Source organism: Serinus canaria, chromosome 4 (assembly GCF_022539315.1).
Source record: "Serinus canaria isolate serCan28SL12 chromosome 4, serCan2020, whole genome shotgun sequence".
In the NCBI taxonomy this organism is placed as follows: domain Eukaryota; kingdom Metazoa; phylum Chordata; class Aves; order Passeriformes; family Fringillidae; genus Serinus; species Serinus canaria.
This window is the reverse complement of record NC_066317.1, coordinates 56392841-56420789: the sequence shown is the minus strand read 5'-3', so window position 1 is coordinate 56420789 and position 27949 is coordinate 56392841. Positions and strand designations below refer to the sequence as shown.

At 44.1% G+C, this 27949-nt stretch overlaps 2 protein-coding genes across 2 annotated transcripts in view; both read left to right on the top strand.

Annotated features, from left to right (window-relative positions):
- Nucleotides 1-27949, top strand: part of LOC103824290 (complement C1q tumor necrosis factor-related protein 7) — a 395389-nt gene that overhangs the window by 184287 nt on the left and 183153 nt on the right. The gene's annotated exons all lie outside the window — the stretch shown is intronic.
- LOC103824319 (ADP-ribosyl cyclase/cyclic ADP-ribose hydrolase 1) lies at nucleotides 1904-25616 on the top strand. The gene is made up of 8 exons (XM_009099573.4): nucleotides 1904-2195; nucleotides 15691-15820; nucleotides 16436-16571; nucleotides 17278-17360; nucleotides 19040-19116; nucleotides 19735-19827; nucleotides 22018-22104; nucleotides 23982-25616. The coding sequence occupies exons 1-8, from the start codon at nucleotides 1957-1959 to the stop codon at nucleotides 24061-24063; spliced, it is 927 nt and encodes a 308-aa protein (XP_009097821.3). The 5' UTR covers nucleotides 1904-1956; the 3' UTR covers nucleotides 24064-25616.

Below are 27949 nucleotides of genomic sequence, written 5' to 3'. Positions count from 1 at the left end.
ACTAAAATCACAAGTAGAAAACACAGGAAAAAGAAAAAAAACAATGCAGCAAAAATATAAATTCAAGAACTTCTCTAGTGTTTGTATATAATAAATAGTTCACAGTTCAGCTGTGAATACCTAGCATTCACATTTACAGGATGGTGAAAATAAAGAACAATCAATGGAGGCTGGCAAGGAAAACCCACATGCTTATTGAAAGGGATATGGGGAAGAACTTACTTTATGGGCTAATTCTTACTGAACTGTCTCCTACAGACCTTCCTGCACTTTGTGCACTCTCAGCAGTGGGGACCACAGGGGCCACAAGCAGTGTCATAGAGAGAACACCATTGTCTCTCTTATGAGGAGATGATGTTATAACTGCCTGACCACTTCAGGTCTGGAAGCCTGATATGTCACTTTAAAACTGAGGTTTCACTGCTGCAAAGTTCCCATGATTTCTGGGAAAATATGCTTTGCAACATCACTTGCCAGTGCAGGCTTTGTTCAGAGCATAACATTTCTCAAGTCTTTCAGAATTGCTTAGGGCTGGCTGAGATTTGTCACAATTTCCCTTTTTCAAATTCAATCTGTTAAATACAGTGCTTGGTAAGCAATAATTAAAAATCTATGAAAAATTTATAGTTAACATTCTGGAATTGCATTGCTTCTTTTATTAAGATTTAGAGATTTCAGTCTTATTTGGTTTTGACTTTTTGACTAAGGAAGTAGAATTGCCCTCTTTGGAGATTACAGTAAGGAACTGTTCTCTTCTTGCAGAGAACACTTAATAATTCCTTAGATGATTTCACACAGCCTCAAACATCCATAATTTACACACCTGTCTTAGAAATTCATGTGACAATTAGTCCAAGTTTATGGGCAAGGGAGAGAAGTAAAATAACCCATTGTGTGCTGATAAACTACGTTTGTATGACCACTGCTAAGTCGATTCCACAAGGTTGCCTTAGGTGAAGTCAGATTCACACCTGTCCTGTACAAAACTATTAATTTAGAGCTGACTGTGGTGGTTTGAATTCATCTTTTACTCGCACGTTAGATGGAGCACGTCGCGGCAATTACTTGAATGAGGATCCCAAGAACTTTACAAGTTGTTTCCTGGGGTTCACTTGTGCGCGTTACCGCCGAAAACTTCCCGAAGTTTAACTCGGCGAGGTCACGGCAAAGTAAGGCACAGAGCGCAAACAGCACCCAAGCTCTAACCTTCCCTCCCCGAGCCCCGAAAAGCCCTCGTTCGGCTCTGAAACCGGCGGAGCGGACGGAGCCGGCGGGGCGGGCGCGGCGGGAAGCGGCCCCGCTGTCGGGACCTGCCGCTCCGGACCCCCCGTGGCCGCGCTCAGCCCCGCGCTCCTCGGTCAGCCCGGGGATCCCGGCACAGCCCGGGGATCCCGGCACAGCCCGGGGATCCTGGGACAGCCCGGGGATCCTGGGACAGCCCGGGGATCCCGGCACAGCCCGGGGATCCTGAGACAGCCCGGGGAACCCGGCACAGCCCCGAGATCCTGGGGCAGCCCAGAGATCCTGAGACAGCCCGGGGATCCCGGCACAGTCCAGAGATCCCGGCACAGCCCGGGGTCCCGGCGCAGCCTGGGGATCCTGGGACAGCCCGGGGATCCCGGCACAGCCCCGAGATCCCGGCACAGTCCGGGGTCCCGGCACAGCCCGGGGATCCTGGGACAGCCCGAGATCCCGGCACAGCCCCGAGATCCCGGCACAGCCCGGGGATCGCGGCACATCCCGGGGATCCCCGGAGGGCGCAGCGCTGCCCGGCCAGCCCGGCGCTCTGCGGGCGGCCGGTGACCCGGGGCGGGCGGGGGTCAGCCCGGCCTCCCGAGCATCCGCCGGGGCGGGGGCGGCGCGGGCTGGCCGCAGGAGCCGCTGTCCCGCTGTCCCCTCTGTCCCCTCTGTCCCGCTGTCCCCGCGGCGGAGCAGCTGCCGCCGCCTCTCAGCGCGATGCCGCTGCAGCAGGGCTCTGCCCGGGCGCGGCAGCGCACCGTGCTCCTGGTGGGCATCGCCGTCCTGCTGGCCGCCCTCGTCCTCGCCGTCGTGCTGGCCTCTCTCCTGACCCACGGAAGGCACGAGGTCAGTCCCACAATGCTGAAGTGGATGGACAGGGGGACCACGAAGAACTTGCAAGAAGTTATTCTGGGAAGATGCTACAACTACATCACGGCGCAGCACCCAGAGCTGGGGTGAGTAGAGGTCTGGGTCGGGTGTCAGGTGAGCAGAACTGTCTCTCGCCTCCACCTGGCCGTGAGCACTGGGTTTGCAGGGGCAGGGAGAAATCAGGCGGTTAAGAACCCTGTTTTGTAGAAAAAGGTACAGACAGAAACTCGGTGCACCAGTGGTGGCTTTTTAAGGAAACTACCTGCAGGGCCAATAAAAGTAATACTAATCAAAACATAATCATAAATGGATTTTGCAACTTCCCTAATGCCAGCTGAAATAAAAGCTGGATTCTAACAGGTTTGAGGACATGGAGGTGAAGCAATTTGCTGTAAAGCTGATCTCCCAAAGTCTGTAATGTGACACTGCAGTCCCGTCACCGAAACTACACAGGAGGAGGGGAAAGGACAAGGTACAACACAGACTTATAGAGCAGACAAAAATGTTAGAAAAACATTCAGAAGTACCTTGGGGTTATCCATAACTGGTTTTAGCATGTGGATAATAATTCTTGATGAGCTCAGAGAGCTTGCATGGAGAAATAGAGGTGGATCACAACACAAGCTCATCAGTCCCTGGAAACACCTTCCCACAGAGGTGGTCCTTGCTCAGCTCATCACAGCAGGTAGTGCAACACCCCTGGCATCCCATCCCTCCTCTCCTGCAGAAGAAATTCCATGGGCCCAGGTCTGCAACAGTGTATTAGAGTTCTCAGAACTGATTTTCTGATCCCCTTTGTTGCTGAGAAAAGCAAAGTATGAAATAAGGAGTGCCCCGGGCCCCCCAGCAGATACTGGGGACACCCAGGACGGGATCCAGAGGAGCCAGGGTCTCTCAGCAGGCAACCATCCATCCCTTCTGTGGCACCAGCTGTCCTGCTTTGTGTCTGCAGTGAGCCTCTGGCAGAATTTTCCATCACCCTGGGCTGAGTGCTGTGGGGCTGCCCCATACCTTGGCCAGGTGACAGAACCATCCTGGTCTTTGTCCTAAAAAAGGCAACCTCTTGTTTTCATGACATTGAGCTGACGAGAACAAAGCTGTATATAGTTTGCTTGCATTTGGGTTTCTTTTGGCTTTGGATATCCTGCACTGTATAGAAAAGGCTGATCTGTAGTATTTGAAGGGTCATGTGGAAAATCATGGCCTGGGCACACAGAGACTTGTTCACTCTTTAGTTAAACATTTGAGTGGCTTTAGTGAGGGAAAGGAGGATTCTTTTGCAAATAAAATTAAAAAGCTCCTGAAACTTGCAAAATCATATATGTGTTTCTGAAAGCATATTTTAATTCATTAAATATTTATATACTCAATATTTAAATCTGAAAATGTTTTCAGGCCTAATAGCCTTTGTTACATGGGCTTGTTTCATTCAGATTGGGGTGCTGAAGATGTGAAAACCACTTTTGTGTGAATGTGCTTTCAGCCACGGCCACATGTATTTTCACTGACAAAACAGTCTGAATCCAGACCACAAATATCTCTAGAAATGATTTCTTTAGGCAATTAATTCAAGGACAGTTTTTAAAATATCATAAATCCATGATCACAAGTTTTCTAAAATGTTTGTTAGTACAAAGTGCAGTATTTTGGCCTATTCATATTCCAACAGTGCCTAATACCTTTGTGGCTGTGAGCTCTCACTTTCTTTCAGATTAAATTACTTCTGTATAGTAGGACCCTTTTTTGTTTGATTTTATTTAAGAGGCAACTTTTTCTGAAGCATAGAGCAAAGAAGAAGGACAAATATGCTTGTTTATGTACATCTGAAATGTTCAGAGGTTTCCTGAATGGAGAAATGCAGATGCTTTTCTGGAAATCAAAGCCAAGACTGCTCATTTCTGATTGCGCTGAGCTCTGTGCAGTTTGTGTAACCAACCCCTTCTGTCACTGGCACTTTTTGAAAATGACCTGGGTGCTTTGAGGACACACGACACACCCTCTCATCATTAATGTAGGCCTTGGATCCTCTGTTGTATGGGATCTGTGGTGTATTTAATCAAAGAGAAGAGTAGGAGCAGGGAACTGCAGAAACATGGGCAGTCTTGTGAGCTGGGCAAGCTGTGCCCTGTACTCTGACAGGACTCTTGCTGCCACTACTTCCCACCATGGGAACTTTGTTATCTTAGTTAGAAATCCTTTCATTTTCTCATAAATTTGTCCATTTGTTCTTGCCCTTTTAATCTTACACTGATGTATATTTTTTTTTAAATATCTGCCTTTAGTCAAGTCGTTGGCACTTCCGTGTATTTTTACATTTTTTTATATCAGAGTCACTAAGTTCCACCTTTGATGATATTTTCTGAACATACAATCTAGTCACTGTGGTAGTTAGTGACATGTACTACATTTTGGAGTGCCATATTTAAATTTGGAATAGCTGGCAAGTTTTGAAAAAAAGGGGGGTGGTTGACATGACTATGGATATTATACTGTTTCTGGCTATCACAGATGGCTTTAACAGAGTTCTACAGCCTCCATTAGCTCTGCTTTTGCATCTATGTGCTGTAAATAATTTCAGAGGCCTCTGACATGTTAGTGTACACCTTCACTATCACAACTCTAATTCTAGAGGATACCTCTTTGCATTCTCCCTCATCTTACTGGAGCCCTTTTACCATGCCCAGCCAGCTTGTTCTGGTCATGCCTTTCTCTTTTCCAATACAATCTTTGGGCTGAACCCAAGCCCACAGAGGCTACTGAAAGGCTCTTGCTGTCTGCAGCTGAGCTTTGTAAATACCTCATGCAATCAGATTTTATCCTGTTGATTTTTTTATTCTTCAAATTCATCAAAACTCTGTGTTGAACTTGCTCACAAAAGGACATTTCTATGGTTCTGTGTTACAGCATTTGCTGGTAATGATTTTGTTCAACTGCTTGCGTGCCATACAATCCTCAGATTTATTTCTGCTGCTGGCTGACTCTTAATATTTGTACACATGCAATTTCCTCAGTCTTCCTGCATAAACTTTGTCATGACAAAGTTCATGAGGAAGAGGAAGAGAATACCAAACATTTCAGTATTTTTAGTACTAGCCCTATTTTTTAGGAAGAAATGTGGATGGTATAGCAGCAAGCTTTAGGAGGTTTGTTCCCTGTACACAGAGTCACACACCTACATACTGACAGTAAAGAATATTTATCTTTTGACTTCCCTGGAAAATACTGGCTTACATAATACAATATCATACAAAGCAATAGTTTGCCACTTGGTAGTCTTACCTTGTTTTCGACATTAACAGAAGCTAGAAGTTCTGATTTCACTAGTCTTGTAAAAAAATCCCGTGTGGCCATCAGTATGTACGGTAGTTTGGGCTGAATAAAGCCAAAAGCAGTTTGGACTGAAGCAACAATTTGACCTCCAATGACTTCCTCCTCTCCTTCCCAGCAATAGGGACTCCCTCTTGTGGCTGCCAAACCGCTCGCAAGTCTCAGCTCCAGTCTCAGGCACCGCCGAGTTCCCGGGAATTTATCCCTGGCACAGCCAGAGCGGGAGCGCAGCAGGGGCTGCAGCAGGGGCGCAGCAGGAGCGCAGCAGGGGCTGCAGGCTCACCTGCACAGCTCAGGGAATTCAGCAGATCCCTGCTGAGACCTGCTGTGGTGACACCACAACTCACCCATCACGTGCAGGGGGCTACTTCTGATGGTTTGGCACCTCTGTGCCTGTTGGGGCAGAAAAAGTGGCAACAGCTCTGGACCAAGTTAACTGGTTTAGGTTTCCTCTTCACCACATTTAAATTGGCAGGCTGAGGTCAGGAACCAGCAGCACTTTGTGACCTGGGGAAGGAGTGGAGAAGCCATGTTATCTAAAAGGTCATAGGCACTAATGCCCAAAGCATAAAAAATGCTTTTTTTGGGATCTAGAAATAACTGATTTTATATTTGCAGCTCAAGAGAATTTTTATTCTCAGTTAATGACTGCTCCCCCCTGACAGCTGCAGTCACTTCTTGGTCTTTAATTCACAGAACCACAGAATCACAGAATGGGTCAGGTTTGAAGGGACTAGAGAGGGTCAGCTGGTCCAACCTCCATGCCCAGGCAGGAACATCCTAGAGCACATTACACAGGGCTGTGTCCAGAGAAGCTGGCAAGGACCTACCATTTACAAATTTAAAAGTTGTTTGAAGTCAAACCAGCTTATTTTTGTCTAACTTCTGACAGGAAGAGGGCACCAAGGACACAGACAGGGAGAGACAGGGAGCAGTTTCAATAACACATGTAACTGCCAGGCCAAACAATGCCACTGTGCCTGACTAAGCAATACAAAAACCTGATGATGAAGCTGAAAGTGTAAAACTTCAATACAGTTGTCATGCAATCTTGTATGGACAAAGAATATGTTTCCCCCTTAAATATAATTTGATCAAGCAATATTGTTTTTTTTATCGTTAGTGGCAGGTTCTGTTGTAACAAATTTTAACAGTCTATAGTTCCATTAAATTTAGTAAGAGTTGGTGCATGTCCAGGGGAGCTCTGTCTCCTGACTGCACAATCATGAATGCATTCCCATTCCTTTGCAGCCTGTGGAGATGGAGATACAATTTTTCAAAAAGAACATATGGACCATGATTTTGTGTGAGATACTATTGCATTCACAGCATAATTTCCTCCTGAAAGAAATCTGGGGTTTGTTGTATGCTTACTTTTGCATTTTGCCTTCATGCTTTACTAGGCATTTTTAATCTAATTTCTTTGTGTTTGTTCACTGATTGTTAATGCTTTCACATCAAGCGTGGTACTAAATAACCATTATTTGATTCAGTGTCACAAAAATCCTAGCTTTATTTTTACAGCAAGATATTATACTGAAACTTACCTAAGGTTTGTTTTTTCATTGAGAAAATGTGCCTTGCATGAGAGAAACCATTACTGAACCAGTCTTCTGAAGAGTACAAGTTACTACCCAGTTGTAATGCATTAGACCCTCTTAGAATGCTCAGCAGATTTCTAGAGCTTCCTAGTTTGATATCCATCAAACTGCAAAGGACTCAATGTTTCTTTGTTTGGAAGACTGTGCTTTCTAAAAAAAAATCTGTTATCATTGCTGTGCCATCTTTTTTGGTCCCAGAGCAAACAAAAGGCTTTATTTGCACTGCCTGTGGAACAGGACACAGGGGCCTGGTGACAAGCTGAACGTGACCCATCAGCATGCCCTGGTGACAAGAGCCAGCAGTGCCTTGGGCTGCATGAGAAGGAGCATTGGCAGAGGGGGACAGGGGGGACCTTTCCCCTCTGCTCAGCCCTGGTGAGATGTGTCTGGAGTGCTGGGTCCAGTTCCGGTCTTGTCACTCCAAGGGAGTCAGGGGCACACCTGGAGCACATCTAGTGAGGGACCATGAAAGTGACTGAGAGCTCTGAGACTGTCCATCCTGGAGAAGGGAAGGTTCAAGGTGGTAAATACCAGATCAGGGGAGTAAAGAAGAGAGAGTCAAGCTTTTCTCAATGATATTCAGTTGCAGGGCAAGAGGCAATGGGCATTAATTAAAGTACAGAAAATTCTACTTAAACATAGGGAAAAAAACAGGTTTTTTTACTATGAGGGTAATCAAAGACTGGAGCTTGACTGGACTGCAACTTGAAAGGTTGACTAGAGACTTTGTAGAGGCTCCATCCTTGGAAACATTCAAAACAAAACAGATCCTGGTCCTGAGAAACCTCCTCTGAGACAGAGGTTGAACTTGATGATCACCAGAAGTGCCTTCCTTCCTCATGCTGCTTCATTTCTTAGGAATTGCTTTTATACTTGTAAGAAGTCCACTGGGAAATTAGGACAAACAGCAATGAAGAAATGTTTTGGCTCATCTCTAATGAAAATTGTTTTGATATTTTCTTCCTACATCTGGTTTGTATCTCAGCAATAAGATGGGCACTGTATCATCATAATAACACACTGCTTATTAAAATACCAAGTCCTAACATTTGTGTATGCCATTAAAGTTCCCCTCCCTATTTCATGTGCTTGTGTGCTGACTTAAATACCTTCTCTGTTAGCCTTTGTTATATGAAGCCTGCATTGCTCTGCTTTTCATTTATTCTACCCCTCAATGTTTATAACAAGGTTTTCTTTTACAACTGTTTTTCCCTAAGTTGTATACAAGTGACTTTGACTGTTCTTGTAGTTTCTTGGTAGCAAATATTTCATTATAAATGAAAACTGTTTGAGTCCTACTTAAAAGTACACTTCTATTGAAATATGCTGTACTGAGCTTTAATGGGGAACTGGAATATAATGTTTAGTGGGCACCAAGAAACAGTGATTAGTACTTGAGAATATAGGGGCAGGGCTACTGCCTCTGGAGTTTGTCCTTCTAAAGAGACCTCTTGCTGCTCAAAGCTAGTTCCATAACTACTCTGGGCTCTAAGGTAGGACTCTATTTGGGTTTTGCTGTCATTTCTTTCTAAAGGAAGTTCATTAGAAAGAATTAACTTTCTTTTAGCATGAGACAAGTTCATAGGGCAGTGGGTAGCTATCATTTATTTGTTCTTGAGATAATTAATAACCAGCATATTTATTTATGTTCTTCTGGACTATAAATGCCCCTGCTAGGCTGTGAAAAGCCATCCTGTTCTGTGCAAAGCTCAGGCTCAGTTCTGTGCTGAAAATCTTCCCTCCCACACTGTGACTCCACTTCTTCTGTATCTGCTGATGAAAAGCTTAAACTATAGAGCTATTATGACCCTCTGTCAAAATGTAGTCCAGGTGAGACTTCTGCCCTTCTGGGGGCTCTGTTCCACTTACAGAGCACCTCTGCAAACACCACCTACTTTAGCAGCTTGTTTTTCACCCAGGGAGGCTGAAATCCAGGCAGCAAAACAATCTGCTTGTGTAGATGAACCCTTCACTGGTTATAGCTGCCACCTCTTGGCTCAGCCCTTCCTAGAGGAGTGACAAGGCTCAGTGTTGCCCTGCAGCAGCAATTCCCCACTCACATAAAATACTCCAGGAGCCATAAACCAAAGCCACAAATACTCCTGCCCTTAAAACCTTCTTACTGCTGCCAAAGGTGAAGGACTGGTGTGGGGAGGAGCTGTCACTTGCTCCAGGTCATTCACTGTCCAGGAACACACAAAGCCCTGGGGTGCACCCAGCAGCAATCTCACTTGGGACTTCTTTTTCCAGACCTCCAGGCTCCCCCTCTTTGCTGTGCAGAATTTATTTGCTCTGTCCACAGCCAGCCTTTCCAGAAGTGATCTTCCTGTGAGGCAGGGCTCTGGATCTCCCTCTCTATGTCCCAGTCAGTTCCCCCAATGCTTTGTTTACTGACTTTTGAATTATGTAATTAGCAGAAAGCAGTACTTACCAAATCAGGCTACCAAAAAAAATCAAGCATGTCATTTTCATGTTGACAGAAAATCTGTTACCCTAAGTGTTATGGTGGCAGACACTTTGCAATAATTAAACTAAGTGGGAAATGAGAGGCTTGTGCTTATTGAAGACACTGAGCTTGACAGATCTGATTTTCTTCTTTCATCTTTTTCCTTGCTAATTTTCCCCCTTCCATTATCCTAATGCTGAAACCAGCAGACGTTAGTGTCCTCAAACCCTCATCCACAACAGTGACTGACCTCTCTTAATTTGTATCAATTTGGAATAATTACCAATACAGCCGGACAGGACGTGCCTGGGCTTGTCTGGCCCTCGCTGCTGGACCAAAAGGTGGCAGCTGTGATGATTTCACCCCAGAGACACCTCTGGCTAGCTGGATGCTGCAGCTGGAAGCTTGGAGGCTTGGAGGCACCAGGTTTGCAGGAGCTCAGGTTTACCCTGGTGGAGAAGCTTTAAGGTGAGGTGAAGGAAAAGGAGTCGCTTCTTATGGAGGGTTTTAATGCAGATCTTTATTCCTGGCCCTATTCTGAATTCAGCAACAGCTCCAACCCAACTCTCCGAACCATGTGCTGTTCCTTTGAACCCCGGGAGACGGGGAGGGAAGGGGTAGGAAGCCACCAACCAGGTACAGGAGAGGACATCTTAAGGGACAAGGGACACCTGCATGGCCCAATGTCCTCCAGTGGTGGAAGGCATCTTCTGATCTCTGCCTATCACTCGATGCCCTTCCTGATGCCAGGACTGACGGACAGCGCTCAGCGGGGGTCAGGGTGTAGAGAGGGGGGACGATTGACACACCCAGCAGGGAATTATCAGGGAGGAACCTGCGGTATCTGAGGCAAACCGTGGCATCACAGCGCACCAATATCGGCCTGATTTTTAGGACAGACACGCGATGGGAGGTTTGGGGGCTGCAATGACAAGAAGAGAGCCGATCCATTGTGTGCACAGCCCATTTCCAGCTCCGTGCCCGCCGATGGGTCGCGCTGTCACCCGGCACAAAGAGCCCCACGGCTTTGGGGCTGACCTCAGGCGCTGCTCCCGAGGAGCTCCTTCTCCCAGCTGATGGCACTGTTCTCCTGGCTTCCAGCTCCTTCTCCCAGCTGATGGCACTGTTCTCCTGGCTTCCAGCTCCTTCTCCCAGCTGACGGCACTGTTCTCCTGGCTTCCAGCTCCTTCTCCCAGCTGACGGCACTGTTCTCCTGGCTTCCAGCTCCTTCTCCCAGCTGACGGCACTGTTCTCCTTGCTTCCAGCTCCTTCTCCCAGCTGATGGCACTGTTCTCCTTGCTTCCAGCTCCTTCTCCCAGCTGATGGCACTGTTCTCCTGGCTTCCAGCTCCTTCTCCCAGCTGATGGCACTGTTCTCCTTGCTTCCAGCTCCTTCTCCCAGCTGATGGCACTGTTCTCCTGGCTTCCAGCTCCTTCTCCCAGCTGATGGCACTGTTCTTGCTTCCAGCTCCCAGCCCAGCTTCGCTCCAGGGAGCCGCGACTGCCTGGGCTGTCCTTGGCAGCAGCTCCGAAAAAACTGCTCCAAAGCAGCAGTGAGACACGGCAAAGCTGAAGAAATAAAACCCCAGAAATATTAAGACAGAAAAGGCAGCAAAAGGATTCTGAGTTACAGAACTCAACACAATTGTATATACATGTAATTGTATACCAATCATATAATTGACCCTTGTATAATTTCTGACATAAAGACATAGCTACACATAAGCTCACATGAAAAAAGAGACTGAATATGGATGTATACATTTTACTGCTGTCTACAGCCATCGCAGTTTATCAAAATGCAGCAGATAAATTGACACAGGCAAAGATGGGTCTGTTGGATGCAGAAATGTGGCTATACCATTTAGTTCATTTGATACACATTCCCCTTCTGGGGATATCTGGGTTTTTACAGCTGAAGCCCATGCCTTAGATCCCCAGAAGAGTGAAAACTGGCTTTATGTCTTTAAGGAGCGATGTTACAACCACAAACATCTTGCTGACGTTTTAAAGAGTCAGATTGCTGAGTGCTTAGGTTCATCACAGCTCTGGCTAGTGGTGGCAGCAAATGAGAAGGATTTTCTTACACAAATTGCAGAGAGTTGATCACTGCCCAGGTTAGGGACATGGACTCAGGGGACTGTTTCCAGCTGTAACTTCAGAGCTTCACCACAGGGCCACAATTAAAAACTCAGGGTGGCCTGAAGATATTGCAATGTTTTAGAAATAAAATTCTGGACATTGGAAAATCTGATAGTGATTGCAGGGGAGAACAGGTGTCACCAGCAAAGTGTCTCTGCCTGGCAGGGTCATTTAAAAACATGGGCAGAGCTGATTGAGTTCTCCAGAACAAAGCCAGGAAGTAATTCTTTACTTGTACATTTGAAATGGATCCCATACTTTAAGCATCACTCTCAAATTCTTGAGTAGGAAACTAGAGACAACACAGCCCGAGGGAACACTGCCCTTAAGAAGTTTGCAGCATTCAGTGTCAGTTCACTGCTGAACTGAAAGCAAGACTTTGTTCATGGTGTAACTGAAATCAGAAGAGATTAAACTTATCCTTGATATTATACCAATTAAATCAGTTTCAATTGGGCATGAATTTGCTCTGTCATGTCCAGTTAAAGAAAAAAAATTGTAAAGCAAAAAGAAAAATCTATAGTAACAGTTATTTACCAGATAATTCAGTGCTATCCCGTTCCTTTCAGTGTAGGATATTCTTTCAAGGTTAACCAGACCAGTGTATGGATATGCAAGAAATAATGATGCAGAAGCTGTCCATTTTTCTAATATGCACATTAAAATTTGGCTGCTGGGATAGATGCTAATGGAAATATTCTTGGCCCCAGATTTCGCTTGATAGATTGATGTGATATTCATATACAAGCAGATGGATAGACATGCTCAAATTTATTGGAAAATGCAACTTCTACCCCTGTGTAAGGACAAATGGAGGATATGCTTTGCAGCATGTAAAACATTAGAATTTAATAAGGAAAAGTTTCTTTGTATCCCAGCCTTTACTATATGTAAAGGTTGGGATACAAAGAAACTTTTCCTTATTATTAACTGTTTGCTATACTGAGTTCAGGTTAGAATCTCTGGCTGAAAAAGATCTTAAGACAAGTTCTTCAGTCCATGTTTTCCAGAGAAATGTTGTAGTCTTCAAGTTCACAGATTTCATGTGTTCTTTCTGTTAGCTGTTATTTCACATTTACCTGTATTGCCCAAACTCTATTCATAAAAATAAAACTTGAAAAAATTGAACACAAAATTAGAGTATATTTATGTTACATATCACTGAATTTGGATTCAATATTTCAGAGTCTAAAGTAGAATAAATTGCTTAGGTATTTCAGCATAAACAAAGCTAGCCTCAAAGGAAGAAGTACATTATGTCTGAAGAGATGATATGGCATTTGCAGATAGGATGCAGAATTAGTTTGTATACAGCCCAAAATATACAAACAAATGCCAGAGAAAGAGAGAGCCCAAGGCCCACAGCAGTGTGGGACATGAGAGTATTCCCCATGGACTCCAGAATTATCTAAATTAGATAAATTTAATTGACTGGTAGAGTGAGAATCTCTTTTGTGGCCTTTATTTCTTCTGTAAATCCAGAAGGAACACTAAATCCACACATTCTATGACTTGGGAGCAGCTTTAAGGGAAAAGTTTGTTTCTCAGGTGTTTGTCTTTTGGGTTTTTTTGGCAAGGCACATGTTCTTGTTTCAACCTGAAGCTGTTCTTGCTGGAATTTTTAGCATACCACATGCCAGCAAACTTCTCAAATTGTTTCAGAAGGCCCAGAGCTACAGAAAGTCTCTGCCCTCACCTCTGCTCAGTGTGAGTCAAATGCTGCACATTCTTTCTGTGTTGGAAAAAGGTCAGGTGAATATTTATTAACAGAATCTACTTCAACAGTAGAACTGGAAAGAATGGCACATCTTCCTGGAGCTGGGTTTGCAGGTCCTCAAGCCTTCTCACTGCTTATCATATGTAAACCAAAATCACAGTTCTATGTGCCTGGTAATCTCTTTAGGATGTGAGACAAAATTTGTGCTTCATATCCAAGAAACAGTTTTTCAGTGGCAAATCAATGATTTATTATTATTCATGTGTAAAAAAACCCCATGTTGGTAAGTGAGGACAGCAAAAAGAAAAGGTTGTTTAGCCTTTTATGTATTTTTTACATTGATTTTTACATTTTTATTTCTAAAACAATGCTTGAAATTGCCTAGTTTCCATAAAAGCCCATCTTCATGACTAACATCCTTCCCTGTGATACAGCTGGCAGTTCCACAGTGATTAGCAGCTGTAGAAGAGCCTTCCCCACTTGCAGGCTAAGACCTACCAGCTTTTATGACATTAAAGATGCAATTTTGCTCAGCTCTGCCAGGACTGTACATAAAGATTCTTCTCTCAGGTGATTCTTCTCAACTGGTGATGTTGACACACGTCATGCACTGCTAAGTTTGGTGTCTTAGACAGGATGGAACACTGATTCTTTGGATTAGTGACTCAGCAATCTCTCTTGGCATGATCATGAATCACCTGGATGGTTTTCTTTTGTCTCTCATGGCCATGGCTTGAGTCTAGCAGCAGAAATGTTTTATATTGTGTCTATCTCCTACCTCTCTGCTTTGGAAATAAAAAAACATGGGGTTTTTTTATGGTTTCTTGAAAAATATTTTGTCTTCTGAGACCAAGCATAAAAACTTTGCCATATGAAAGGATAGATCATCAGGTACCCAGCTGTCACCTGGGACTGTTAAAGCTCTTACATAAAGCAGATCTCAGGAATAGGTTAAAAAAAAAAAAAGAAAAAAGAAAGGCCTGCCTGGAGTCATTTGACAAATTAAAAAATGTGAGCCATATAAATGTTTATGAGATGTGTCTGTGCTCACAGCCAAGCTGTACAAATTGTCTTTATGATACCACTGACTGTGCAGAGCAAAGGGAACAGCTGCCTATTCTCTAAAGTCACCCCTCCATCCACAGGAGCCCTCTCTTTTGGATGATTCAGTGTGTCCCTGTTGGAATCCTTAGTGACAGGGAGAGGTATTTACAGCTTCCTAACCCCTAAATAAAGTACCTAAGTTTGGAGTATGGCCTCTGTGGGTTATTTATGCTTTTCAGACAGAGAAATGAGCTCCAGGAGAAAATTTAATACACCCAAGTTAAGTCCTGCTAAGTAAAACGTGAATTCTTGCTGACACAAGAGTGCAAGAGCAAAACAATGACCATGCTCCCTGCAGTACCCACAGCTTGGCTTCTTATTTCTACGGTGATGCAACTGAAAGTGCATTTAGGCTCTTGAATGGAAGATAACAGTCCTGTTAAAAAATTATCATTGTTACTCATCTTTATTTGCCAAGAGGTAAATTGGGTTCATACAAATGAGACATGTGGTCCCCAATGCAACTGGGGCTGTCCCTGTGACAGATGACATGACATGACATGACATGACATGACATGACATGACATGACATGACATGCCAGGGCTGCCTCAGCTGGCTGCTTAGCTGGAGACCCTCCAGGCTGAGGTGTCCTGTCCCTGCTCCCAGGCTCAGTTTCAGACAGCATTGTACAGTGGCACCTGATCTGGATCCTGGTTACCCATGTGCAAGTCAACTGTGCCTCTAGCAAAGTCAACAGCTGAAAATTAGTGCAGAAATAAAAATAATCTCAGGTCCAAAAAAACCTAAATCTCTGCTTTTGTTTTAGATAAAATTACAGATTTTTTTTTTCTCTAGGATCAAACTGTCTGCAAAGACAAGCCATATTTTTGGCTTGCTGTATCTGAGGAGACAATAGCCTTTGACCATACTTTTACAATGTACAACATATAGTCTGGGAAGCTATTTGCTTCTCATGATTTGGTGTGAATAATCAAGAAATTTGATCTTTTGGTTCTGTAAAATCAGCACTGATCATTTTAAGGGGTAAAGATTTTTTTAAGATACTGCAGTGAACTAATTTGAAATGTAGGAAAGAGAGATGATTTTGAACTGTTCTTTCCTCAGTATATACTTAATCTGCTGAAGATACTCTGCTTTTTTAATGGATTATATATTTGGTGCCTGAGCATAGTTGGAATTCTTCTAACATCTGACCCAGAGTGTTTGACCACAACAGAGGCAGAGCCTTTCATGGGCACAAATACTCATAAATATTTATTAACAATGTTTTAATCTTTTGTCAGAGATAAGGATTGTCTAAAAATATGGGAATCATTGAAAGATGCCTTCATTTACAAGAACCCCTGTAATATCACACCAGAAGATTATCAGCCTTTAATGGAGCTGGGCAGTCACCCTATACCCTGCAACAAGGTAACAGCAGTGCAGGGTGGGCTGTGGTGGGAAGCCAGGTCTGGGCAATGGGATCTCACCCATAACAGCTGGGAGGGTCTGAAGGTTGAGGAGAATGGAATTTTACTCTTGCCCTTACTGCAACAGTCCTGCAGTTCCACCTTTGGGCCCCAGTAACCCTGCCCATCTATTGCTGGGAATCTTCCCTGTGTGAGGCTTGCCTCAAGCCAGGATCATCCCAGCCAAGTGGCAGGGATGTCCCCATGCCCTGAGCATGTGGCTCTCTGTAAGGAGCATGCCACCATGCTGCTAGAGGGACACTGCTTCCAGAAAGCTCTTCTTCCATGTGCACCTCAAAAGCAAACAACAAATTTGGGAAATATCCTATGAAAACTAGCCAAACCTTTCCTTCAAAATCCCCTAGAAGCTAACCATGTACCTTTCCACCAAAAAAAAACCCACCCAAAATATTCTGCAAACGACAGTGTTCAAATAAGACCTGACCCACTAAGGTGAACTTGCTGCATTTCAATAAAACTCCTTCATTATCATTAACTTTCTGGTTCTCTCCAGAACAGTTTTCTGGCCAGCTGTAGTGTAGCTACCACTCACCAGACATTGTACCTTATTTCACAGTCACTGTTTTGGAGCAAGACAGGTGACCTTGTTCATCGTTATACAAAATCCAATCAAAATTTCCTGACCTTGGAGGACACCCTGCTAGGTTACATGGCTGACAGAGTTTCATGGTGTGGAGACCCCTCTGCCCCAGGTAATCTACACCTAAACACAGTCCTTTTCACATTCTTTTCTAGTGATTTACTTTAAAATCTTAACTGTCCAATATTTTGTAATTCTGAAAATAGCACCTATTTCTCAGGTTAAATTAAAAAACACAACTTTGGATGTTATTTTAACACCAAGTTGCTGCTTTACCTAATGGCCACATCTAGCCCCCTGTGCTTTGTTTGCTTGCTTCTACCCTCTTGTTCCTAGGGGACACACTGCAAAGCAGGAATGTCATTCAGGAAGGACCTGGCCACATCAAAGTGCTGGGGCAGTGTGCAGGTACCTGGGGGTACCACTGCCCACGTGACTCCTGGGTTGGTGCTTAAGGCTGGGAACTTTAGACTGGGCTGGAATTGCTGAAAATGCTGGGCAAAGTTTGGTTTTTCAATGCAGTCAGACAGTACCTGTCAAGAGCCAGCCTGTTTCTCACATTTGGGATTGTGTGTTTTCCCTTCTCTGTTTTCTGAGAATTCTTTGTGATATGGCATCTGCAACTGTCTCCCTGAAAAGAGTGTGAGCAAACAGGGGGACCTTTGAACAGATGCAAATTCCTTCTCCTTTTAGAGCCCTCTCCCCATTTAGCCTTCTTGCTTTGATAAAGGGCAAATCTTTTTGCCCACAAAGCCACATAAGCCTCGCAAAAATATTCACTCTAATCTTAGCTTTTCTATAAATGTGTTTTTTCTCAGGAATTAACTATGAGTCTTGTCCAAAACGGAATGAATGTGAGACCAACCCTGGCTCTGTGTTCTGGAAAATGGCATCCAAGATGGTAAGATCTGGACTAAATCTCCCTGAATCCAAAAGTGAGGAAAGGCACTAAGTTCCTGACATTGCCAAAAAATATGATTTTGCAGATTGGACATAAAAGATGGAATAGTAGAAGTTGACAAAAGCTTTAGCTCCAGGTGCTAGAAATCATGGTGTTGGGATCCAAGGTCCCATATTTTATGTACAACATTTGATGCCCTTGTAGTTCAGGCATTCTTTTTGTGCACAGAAGTTGAGTGTCAGTGTCTGGAACAGCCCTTGGCAGAGACCTGGAGCACTGCAAGTAATACTCACAATTATAACAATCACCTTAATTAAATCACAGAAGAGAAATTGCTACACTAAAATCTATTTTAGCAGATAGATGTGTGGAAAACAGCACCCAGATTGGCACAGACATTTTCCAAGAGGCTGAGAATCCCCTTGCACTCCCCAGCATAAACCTGAAGAGCACATCCTCCCGCACCAGTGCCTGGCAAGGTTCCTGTGATGTCCCCACCCACAGACACATGCCAACTCCCATCACAGGAATGAGATCCTGCTGGTCCCAGTTAAGCAATTAGCCTGGCTTTATTGAATCAGCACTATACAGGATCAAACTGCCAGAGAAAAACCTGATGTCCTGGATTACTTTAATTTTACCTGTCTCTAGAGATTTCACCCTTGGTATGACTATTAGTAGATGACTAGCCAGGTGGAAAATAAGCATTCCTGTATGCTCCAGTTCTCTTGTATGTAAGAAAAAGTCTACTCACCATAAAAAAAACCCAAAAAAACCCAAAAAACTGTTTTATGGGTAAACTAGGAGTGTAAATGGTTCAGTTCCAGGTTGTGTGAGAGGTAGAATCACATACAGACTCAGGTTTGCTCAGCTGCAGGCTTCCTTGCCATTTAAATTCAAGATCGACTAAAACTCATGCTTCATACATTTGAAAGTTACACAAAATGAAACTTCCTGAAACTTTGCAGCTCTCAGGATCTGAGTTTGAGCCCCATTGTTTGTGAGGACACGAAAGATTTGATAAGTACAGTCACCTGCATTAAGCTTTTTAAAAATTCTTTGCCTTACCAATGGTGTATTATAGACCTTAGTAGTCTTTAAATATTTGGACATGGGTTTTAAAGAATAAAAAAGCAGTGACTACATGATCCAGTATATTAAAAATCAAAGTAAAAAAACCTCAGTGATAATTTTACTAAAATATCAAGAGAGAAAAATCCCAAGCCACAAAAATAACACAGAGCCTGAGTCACAAGGAAACAAGTATGTGGTGGTCTGTGTGTCCTTAAACTAGTGATACCTCTGCTCTGGCTTGTCCTTACTTTTTGAGTTGAAGGAGTCTGAGGATTACTGGGAGTTACTACAGACAGCTGTGAGTTACTACAGACAGCTGCAGCTGTAGGGGCTCTGGAAAGCCCTATAAAAACCGAATCCAAACAAGCTGCTGTACCAGTCTCTTGCAGCCTTAGACTGCCAATTCACAGCTGTCTAATGGGGCTTTATCACAGTTTTGCCTTCAGAATTTTTTTTTTTTTGCACTGAAATGTTCTGTAAAAATATTGCCCAGATCCTCTGCTTGTATTAGACAGTTCTGAGGACATCCATGAATTCTACCAGCCCCAAGTCTGCCATGGCCCTGCCTGTAGTGTCAGAGTGTAATGTCTGTTGGTCTGGTTCAGTTTGCAGAAGCAGCATGTGGTGTGGTTCAAGTGATGCTCAATGGATCAGTAGAAGCTGGAGCTTTCAGAAGCAGCAGGTACTCACTCAGCACAAAACCATTCATGTTTCTGTGGGGCTGCATGTGGCTGTCTGTGAGTCCCAGTGCAGAAGGGATTTGGGTAAACTCGCTCCTGGATGTTTGAAAGCTGATTCTTTTCACTCCTTCTATTCAGAGAAATCCTTCAGGGGGTGTCTGGGTGGGGTATGCAGGGTGCTCTTACTGCTCAACTGGTTATTACAGTTTCTTTGATTTTCCTTCACTAGACTTGGCTACCTGGCTGGAGTGCAGTCTTGAATAATAGCAAAAGATGAAGGATATGCTCTCTGGGGGAGCCACCATGGTTATTTCCCTGGCACCAAACCAAATCAACAGCCAGGAAACTGAACAGGAGAAAAGGCACTAAAGATGCCAAAACTTCATCTTGTTTCTGTCTGCAGGCAGTCTCAAAAGTTCCCCTGAAAGTGAAATAAGAATGGGGAGACACCATTTGACCACAAGGCAATTAAATAGTCTGTGAAAATCCATTGGCAAGATAATGTTCTCTCACAGAGAGTAACAGCAGCACTAATAAGCTCTAGTATTTGGGGAACATAGTCTCTACATCTTTCTGAGATAACTAAGAGTGTTTTGCTGTTCCATGGTCCATTCTTACAGCATTTTTGGAAGTATTGAGATCTTTAACCTGGATCCAGATAAAGTCACTGAAGTGCACATTTGGCTTATGCAGAACATTGGTGGACCTCAAAGGTAAGTCGCACTGGTGCACAGTGACCAGCAGTGTGGGGAAGGCACAGGGCACAGCTCAGGTCTGGCAGCAGCACTGTCTTAAACTCATGAAATCTGCTTTACACTCACCTTCTAGGTGCTTACTTGGCAGGAAAAAATAATATTTATGCTGTTGTTTCTCCTAGTATTTTTTGTAGGTACTGCTGAACAGTTATAGATAAAACACAATGACATTTTCCTTGCTTTCAAGAGGTCCCATGACCTTTAAGTTCCTTTCAACTCCACTGAGGTCTACAGATCTTTGCTATGGGTGCAGCAATGAAGTCAGAGAACAGGCTATGTCTGCAAGGATAAACATGTCCATGTATCCATCCAAACATGGATATGTTTGTCTACAGGTGTAGTATAATTATGCTGAGCACAGCCACTTTTGAATGACAGAACAGGTTGTGGGGTCTTCACAGACCCCACAACTCAAAACCTAACTGGGACCTGGGCAACCTTTCCCAGCTCATATTGGTTTGATCTCAAGCAGCCTCCTCTGACCTAAATAATTCTGTGATTTTTAATAGCAAATCTATAGTTGAAATGATTACCATGGAATTACTGACACCAAAACAGCAACCTCAAATCCCATCTGAGCCTTTCTGAGTGGTATTTTTCATCCCATGCAGATTCATTTGCAGATCTACCACATTTGAAACACTAAGCATGAGGCTCTGTGCCTTTGACCCCTCCTTTCAGAGCCAGTTCTGTGGCTCACATGGCCATAGTGCCCTGCCACAGTTTTTCCTGTTCTTAATGATCTCCATGACAGAAACAGCAGCTTTGGTGCCACAGATCAGGCAGCAGGCTGTGCTGATGCAGTGCAGCTCAGGAAGGAGTGTGGACCTTGCTCAGACAGCCTCACTCTCTGACCCAGCTGCAGCTCCAGCGTTCCAGCCCCTCCCTCTGCCCAGGCACCCAGGAGTGTTCCCTTTCCGTGAGCTGACACACCTGCCATGGCTCATGGTGTGCATCTCTGCTGGGGTCAGCACACCAGGCTGAGTCTTGTGGTCCTTTGCATAAAGGTTTGCTGAAGAAAAGGACATTGAGTAAAGAAAAGGACAATCTTTACATCAGTTTCCCCTCACATGGCACTGCAACCTTTGTCCCATGATTTCCCAGCATCAGAAATTTTTGCTGTGCTCCCCCTCAGCAGCTCACACAAGGCAGTGCCCTGCCAGCCCTCTTGCTAGACACATCCTCCTCCTGTGACAAATTCATAGCAATTTCCTTTTTATTTTCTACTTGCTTCCAAGGAGAGAGTGGTGGGGGGTGCTCCCAATAGTGTGCATTCCTTATATCTTCTGATTTGTATTCCATGTTGAATCACTGATAACTTGCCAAGTCTAGTGAACAAAGAAGAGCTGGCAGTGCTCTCCACTAATGTCATATGTTAGGAACTGGATTTGTCCCTAGTACTCTGGATGAGGAGATGATTTTTACCTTGAGGTAGCAAGCCTTTTGCTCTGTCTCTGTCTGTGCCTATGACATTTGTCAAACTTTTCACTAAAGCTTTGGGGCCCTTGGGCTATTTAATTAAATTAAACATAGAGATATAGATCTGGAGAGAGCTACATGCTTCTTTAAACCTTTATCTGGATGGGAAAGAAATACACAAGTTAGGGCTCCTACTAATGCAAAAATGGTTGAAACATCCCCTTTCCAAAACAGGGCAGCAGCAGCTGTAAACTGAGGTGCTCATGGCCTGCTTCATCCCCTGCTTTCTGTCAGTTTCCTCCTATCTCACTTCCTACCTGGGACTTCACTGCTGGCTTCCATGGTTGGCCTTTTCTCATCACAGAGAGGACTTGACCCTTCTGCCCTCTGAGAGATTTCAGTCAGCCTTGTATTGTGCTGCAGTGGAAGCCACCAGCAGCAGTGAGCAGTTCTAGAGCACCCTGAGCTGGCAGTGGGACTGAGTGCTGTCCCACAGACCTCCTGCTGCACAAAGCTCTCATGCAAGATGCACAGCTGGACATCACAGAGCTTCTACCAGCAAGGGCCCAATGGCAGCCAAAGCTCCACAAACCCAATGGCCTTCTCAGCACATTAGCAAACAAGCTTCTAAAGAATCTTACCTGTAATAAAGCAGTGACATAGTGTGGAATTTGGGTGAGCATTTTGTACACACAAGGAACACAGGTAACTGAAGGCTTCTCTCCACAGTGAATCCTGCTCAGGTCAGTCCATTCAGAGATTAATACACATTTTAGAAGAACGAAACTTTAAGATCATCTGTGAAGACAATTACAGGTAATTATCCTCTCTTATTGGTGATGGCTTTGCTAACATAAAACTAATATTGCAGGTTTACAGCAAGCTAGAGCAGACTTCCTCCTCACTGCCACTCCCTCCAGTGTGGCTGGGTCTTTCTCAGGGGCTTCCAGCCAGGCTGCAGCCCTGGGGCTGGCTGGGTCTGGGTTTGCTCTCTGCCCTACACCTCCCATTGAGCATGGTCAGTTTTATTCAGAAAGGGAGCAATCCAGCAATCCAGCCACCAGATTTTCTCCAGACTGGGCTTTTACCTATAATACTCTGAACCAAACAGGCAGCTTTCCTCCCTGCTGCATACAGATAACACAGGGTGCCAAGGGGGGCCCTTACTTCCTTCACCATGGTTTGAGCATGCTTTCTGTCCTGCTGCTTTGTCAGAGAGTGAGGCATGAGACACGATAAGCATTACTAATTACTGTAATTTACCACTGTCAGGAGCAAAAACCAGGAGTCCGTGAAACAGCAGCCCAAGCCCTGACTTGCCTGAAATCTCCATCTTCCCGCTGAGGAAATACAAAAGCCAGAGACCCTTTATCCCTATCTGTGGGTTCAGAGACCTCCACAGAGAGCAAAATTTTTCTTTAGAGGTGTTAGAAAAGTGAAAAACATTCAATATTGCTTATATCTTATCTGTCAGGAACAGCTTTTCAGTGTCAAGGACTCAGACTTGGATAAGAACACTTCCAAAGTAAACAAAGATTTCTCTGAACTTCTGAATTTGTAACAATAGTTTAAGTAAGGAAAAATTGGTCTGCAAAGGAGAAAAATGATAGGTCTTTAAGTCTGAAGGCAGAGCAATATATTCCTGTCTGGGTATTGCTGAACCTGATTAATGGGTGCTCTTCACTTTGTGAAAAAATTAGCGCTGGTGTGGAGCATAAACCTGCCAAGTCAGGTGTTTACTTTCTCTTTGGGTAAATGGAACCTTAACCAATACTCCCAGGACCTGTAAGCAGGTACAGATTATTTCAGCCTAGGATGAATTAAGCTATGGGGCAAGGCAGGAAAGGGAAATGTATCACAGTTTAGACCCCTTGTAGCTTAGCACAGGGAGGAACCTGTGCTACAAGGAAATTGCTGTGCCTCACAACTCATGGCTGAAGGTAAAGTGACAAGTAGAGCTTTTTGTCAGAGTCCAACTATCACATACATAAACAACTGGGTTGAGCAACGCAGACAATTAATTTTGCTATTTTATATGCAGAATAATAATAAAATAACAAATTTACAGGTAAAGCCAAATTTCAGGATAGGCTGTGTGAGTTGGCTTCACTCCCCTGTAGTCATCACAAACAGAACTGTGTGGGGCTGTATCAGCTGAGCATCTGCCTTTGCATGCCTTGTAGCAACTGCTGCTGGTTGTGTTCTCTTGCTTTTGTCCATCTCAACAAGTATCTTCCAGAAGTAACTTTAAAACTGGCTTCACTGGATGCATTAGAAAAAAATCTCATCATATCTGACATTCACAGCAACAGCTTTCTGTTGTAGTAGTAGGGTTTGCCCGTGAGTGAGACAGATGGTGAGCTTCCAGCATGGCAGGAATTCCACAATTCCACAATCTGTGCAAGAGATCTTTCTTCTTTTTCATAATTATTTTTTATATTGCAGAATAGCTGACATGCTGTGAGGTCAGATCCTACTTTGGTTTGTACTGATTTGCCCTTATCCCTAAAAACACCAAAATTACCTTTCTGAAGCAAGATCAAAAAGAATTACCCTAAGAAAATCCCTCTGCTTGATAAGCGTGGATGTAACGTGCACTTTGATTTTCACATTGCATTCAGTAACTGTGAAGCAATTCTGTTATACTTGCAAATTGATTATTAAATATTTGTTTGTTTTGTGTCTTATGTCAGGCCTGTTCAGCTCCTTCAGTGTGTGCATAGCCCAGACCACGCAGACTGCAGGCTTTGCACCAACAGCTCAGCAATCCTGTGAAACAGAGCTCTCAGTGCTACTGAAGAATTCCCTTCCTTGTGTGCAAAGCTGGAGAAGATGTGGCTACATAGCAAAGAGTGATAACAGTAGCATGGTGTGTGCTGAGTCCATAACCAGAAATCTTTGCTGTGATACTAACAGCCAAATAGCAGGAGATGATACCTGAGGTGTGATGCTGTACACACACACACAAACATGTTTCAGATGGACTGGGGCTGTGGTCAGCAGTTGAAGGCAGATTCTTTGCCCTGGTTTGCTCCCTCCTGTACAGCTTGCCACTGGCACAGAGCAGGGATTCCCTGGGGCATGCACAGAGAAGAAAGAGACCTTCCAGTATAGGCAGAACTTGCCTAGATCAGAGCTCATCTTCCTTCCTGCTGAAAGGTTAAGCAGGAAATGACCAAGGCACGCCACATTTTCCCTGCATCCCAGTGCAAATTTCCCCAGAGGGGAATGTTGCCCATTGGCACATAGTATAAATCATGGCTTTCCCAGGTACTGTGACACTTCTGACCAGGTGGAGCAAGCAATGGAATAGGCAGAGCAGTTCTTGCCTTTTAATGGGTATCACAGTAAGCAGCTGGTGGGAAGACAGCTGAGCTGAGCTAAGAAAAAAACAGAACCTGCTCAGAGGGTTGCCTGCACCTGTAAAAACTGCTTAGTAGGCAGCTGGGACAGAAAATAGTGAGGCTGACTCAGATAGCTCCATTAAAATCCTCCTGGATACACCACTGTCGGTCAGATTACATTTTGTTCTTAATATAGCAGTAAACAGTCGCCTTCCAGCTTTCAGGAAAGGTCCCTCAGGCCACAGCTTGGCCATGCACTGGAATAGAAACAAACATCAAACGGTTGCCACAATAAGGAGTCTCTTGACCTCAGTTTCTGCAGTGAAAGGTGATGCCTTGGGGTGTATAATTCACAAGCAGTGACGTGCTGTGGTGCACTGAAACAGCAGGTTTCACTGATTTCCTTTGATTTCTGTTTTACCAGTCTCAAGTGCAGTGTTTATAGCAAAACAAGTATCTGAGGCCAGCTTGTGGCTCAGTGCCACTGACACCAAGAGAACAGAGCAGGCTTTGCTGCAGACATGCTCCTAGGGGCTGAGGTGACAGTGTGAGCAGCAGTTGCCAAACCTTTAGGCACACTGGGGTTTCCATGATCCCCCCGGGGAGAAGGTTCTACTGTCATGTTCTAGTGACTGCCCAGGGTGCAAAGCTTCGTTATGGAACTGCCCAAGCTGGTGTCATTTGGAGCATCTCTAGATAAGCCTCATCTCTTCAATAGCAATAGAAGGTCTGCACTGAGCCTGGCTGGACCAACCCAAGACCTCACCCATAATGTTTACATTAAGTGAAATGTATTTTTATTTGCAAGATGTTATGTAACTACTTAGATAAATCAACATAGACACGTACCAATACTTTCAAATAGGTTATTTCTGACTATCAGTTACAAGTTTGTCTTCATGCTCACTTTTGTACCTCTTCTGTTGCAATATATTGACTGTAAAATCGATCTATAATAAAATTGCTGATGAGAAATGTTCTTAATTCCATTTTACATTGTACAGAACCTCAGAGAATTAAGAAAGAAAGATTCTCAGAAGACCAAAATAGGCCACTTCCTAAAAACAACTCAGAAATCTGTCCAAGGTATGAAACACTATATGCAACCACCCAGGAGAGCAGAGGAACAGAGCACATCCTCCCCCATCTGTGTTCTCCATCTGACACAGAGAAGTCATTGTCTTTGCAGGTGGCTGGAAGTGAAGCATCCTGAGTCTTTCTCTTGAGCATAGATTGTTCTTGGCCATAATAGTGAAGAAAGATGATTGTTCTTGTCAGTGGTTATGTAGTAAGATGCTCAGAAGCCAACTGTGCTTTTGGAAGCTGAGGTGCACAATTAATATGGGCAAACTGTGCTGGAGTAAGTGATGGCTTTGTAATGCAGGTGGCTGGCAAGTCTGGGCTGCTTGGATCACATACATGAGCAAGCTCATTTCCAACAAACATTTTTATTATGCATGATCACACATCTGAAATGCCATGCAGACATGCCCTACCAGAAAAGTATACTTGCAAATCCTATTGCTTTGCTGAAGACTTACCAAGCAAAAAACCCTTCCAAAAAACCAATACAAAGTATTCCAAATCCACAGAAAATAAATAAAAGGAAAATAACCATGCATTTTTCCCACTCTCTGGAATAATGTTTCTTAATATGGTTTGGAAAAGGTTGGGTTTTGAAAATATGTTTTTAGTCTGAAAAAGCTAACTCTCATAATTTGCTCAAGATAAACAGGCTGGCTTGTGCCTCAGGCCCACACCAAACACTGCTAGAGTGCTGCCCAGGAACACGAGAGGAATCTGAGTTACTGTGGGATAGGGGGATATCAATGCTATCACCCCCAGAACCACACAGAGCTGGAAAAGCCACTTCTCTGACCCTGTCACAACAGCACTGCTGCTCCCCTGGTCTTTGATGCACTTCACCTGACCAGAGCCTGCAATCATTAAACTTATTAGGAAAAAATGAAATATTGAAAGATCTGTTTTCCTTTGCAACCAGAACTTGGCCTTATGTTTGATTTCATGTAAAACAGAATTGTTTTGGTTGGGAGGGGCCCTAAAGTTCACATTGTTCACATGGGCAGGAACACCTTCCACCAGACCAGCTTGCTCACAGCCCCATTCAGCCTGGCCTGAGCACTGTCATATGGGGGAAAATCTTTGAGAGGGGTTTTGATTTTGTTTATGTGTGTATTGGCAGTGCACATATAGATTTTGTTTATATTGCCTATTGAGAAGTGGGTCTGGGTGCCCCTGGGCTCTGGCAACAGGGGAGTGCTTTTGGATGGAACCCGATGCAGTGGCAGCACTGCAGTGTCCATCAGCATGAGGCTGAAATTTAGGGATTTTTTGGGCTACCCTTCATGCAGGTACCTGGGAAGACTCCCTGATTCTCAAAACAGTGACCCCCAGACATTGTCTTGCATAAAAGAGCTCAGTAGAAAGAAGGGAAAGATGAGACCAGCAAGTGTTCAGGTAGGAAACCCTGCAAACAGGCTGAATCTCAGAAACATTCTCTTAACAGCAGTGTCATTTACAGGCTTGAAATGACACTTTAATGGACTAAGTGATCCTTCCTATTAAATAACTGATCCTTCCTGTTAAACAGCTTGAAAGGAGCAATGGCTGATCCAAAGAAAATTTTTTGCATGTAAAATATGGAGGCTGGTGAAAAGATTAAAAACAAGTAGTATGTCTGAATGGTTATCCCTCTGCTTTGCCAGCAGAAATGTCATTAAATTCCTGATGAACCAAGAAAGGCAAACAGTCTGGGATAATACATTTTTCCTTGCTTAGAAAAGAAAAAAGATCTTATATCTAATGGAAAAAAAGTTGTTTCGTTTGAAGAGCATGTTTATTTTGAGCACTACACTGGGGAGCAGTAGAGGGCAGCTGCCTGCTTGCTGTTCCTCCTCTCTTTTGTGGCAGTGATTGCCCAAATCCCCAGGGAGCACAGAGAGCAGCAAGTGCTCCACACCAGCACATTCCACAGCAATACAGCTGCTTTACCCCCAGTTCACCTAATTACTGGGATTTGGGTGTGCATGCAGGGAGAATAGAGCAGAGAGGGTTCAAATCCATGCTAAATACTTTAGACAGGATTTCTATCACTTAAGTTTAGTCACCTGACTGCACAGACTTCCTCTGTAAACAAAAGGGCAAACCAGGCACCTCCTGAAAGCACTTATCCTGCTCTGCAGCACTGAGGGCAGCACAGGAGGGATGATGTGCATTCCAACACGGGATCCTCCTCTCTCCACTCCCTATGAAATTCCCTAGATTATCAGCTCAAATTCATAAAATTAGCTCCCAGA

What these genes read in the sequence shown, in the direction of transcription:
- LOC103824319 (XM_009099573.4), top strand. Translation starts at nt 1,957, where the DNA reads ATGCCGCTGCAGCAGGGCTCTGCCCGGGCGCGGCAGCGCACCGTGCTC. An exon ending in ACCCTATACCCTGCAACAAG is followed by an intron (nt 15,821 to 16,435) that starts GTAACAGCAGTG and finishes CTTATTTCACAG; the next exon opens with TCACTGTTTTGGAGCAAGAC. An exon ending in GGAGCTTTCAGAAGCAGCAG is followed by an intron (nt 19,117 to 19,734) that starts GTACTCACTCAG and finishes CCATTCTTACAG; the next exon opens with CATTTTTGGAAGTATTGAGA.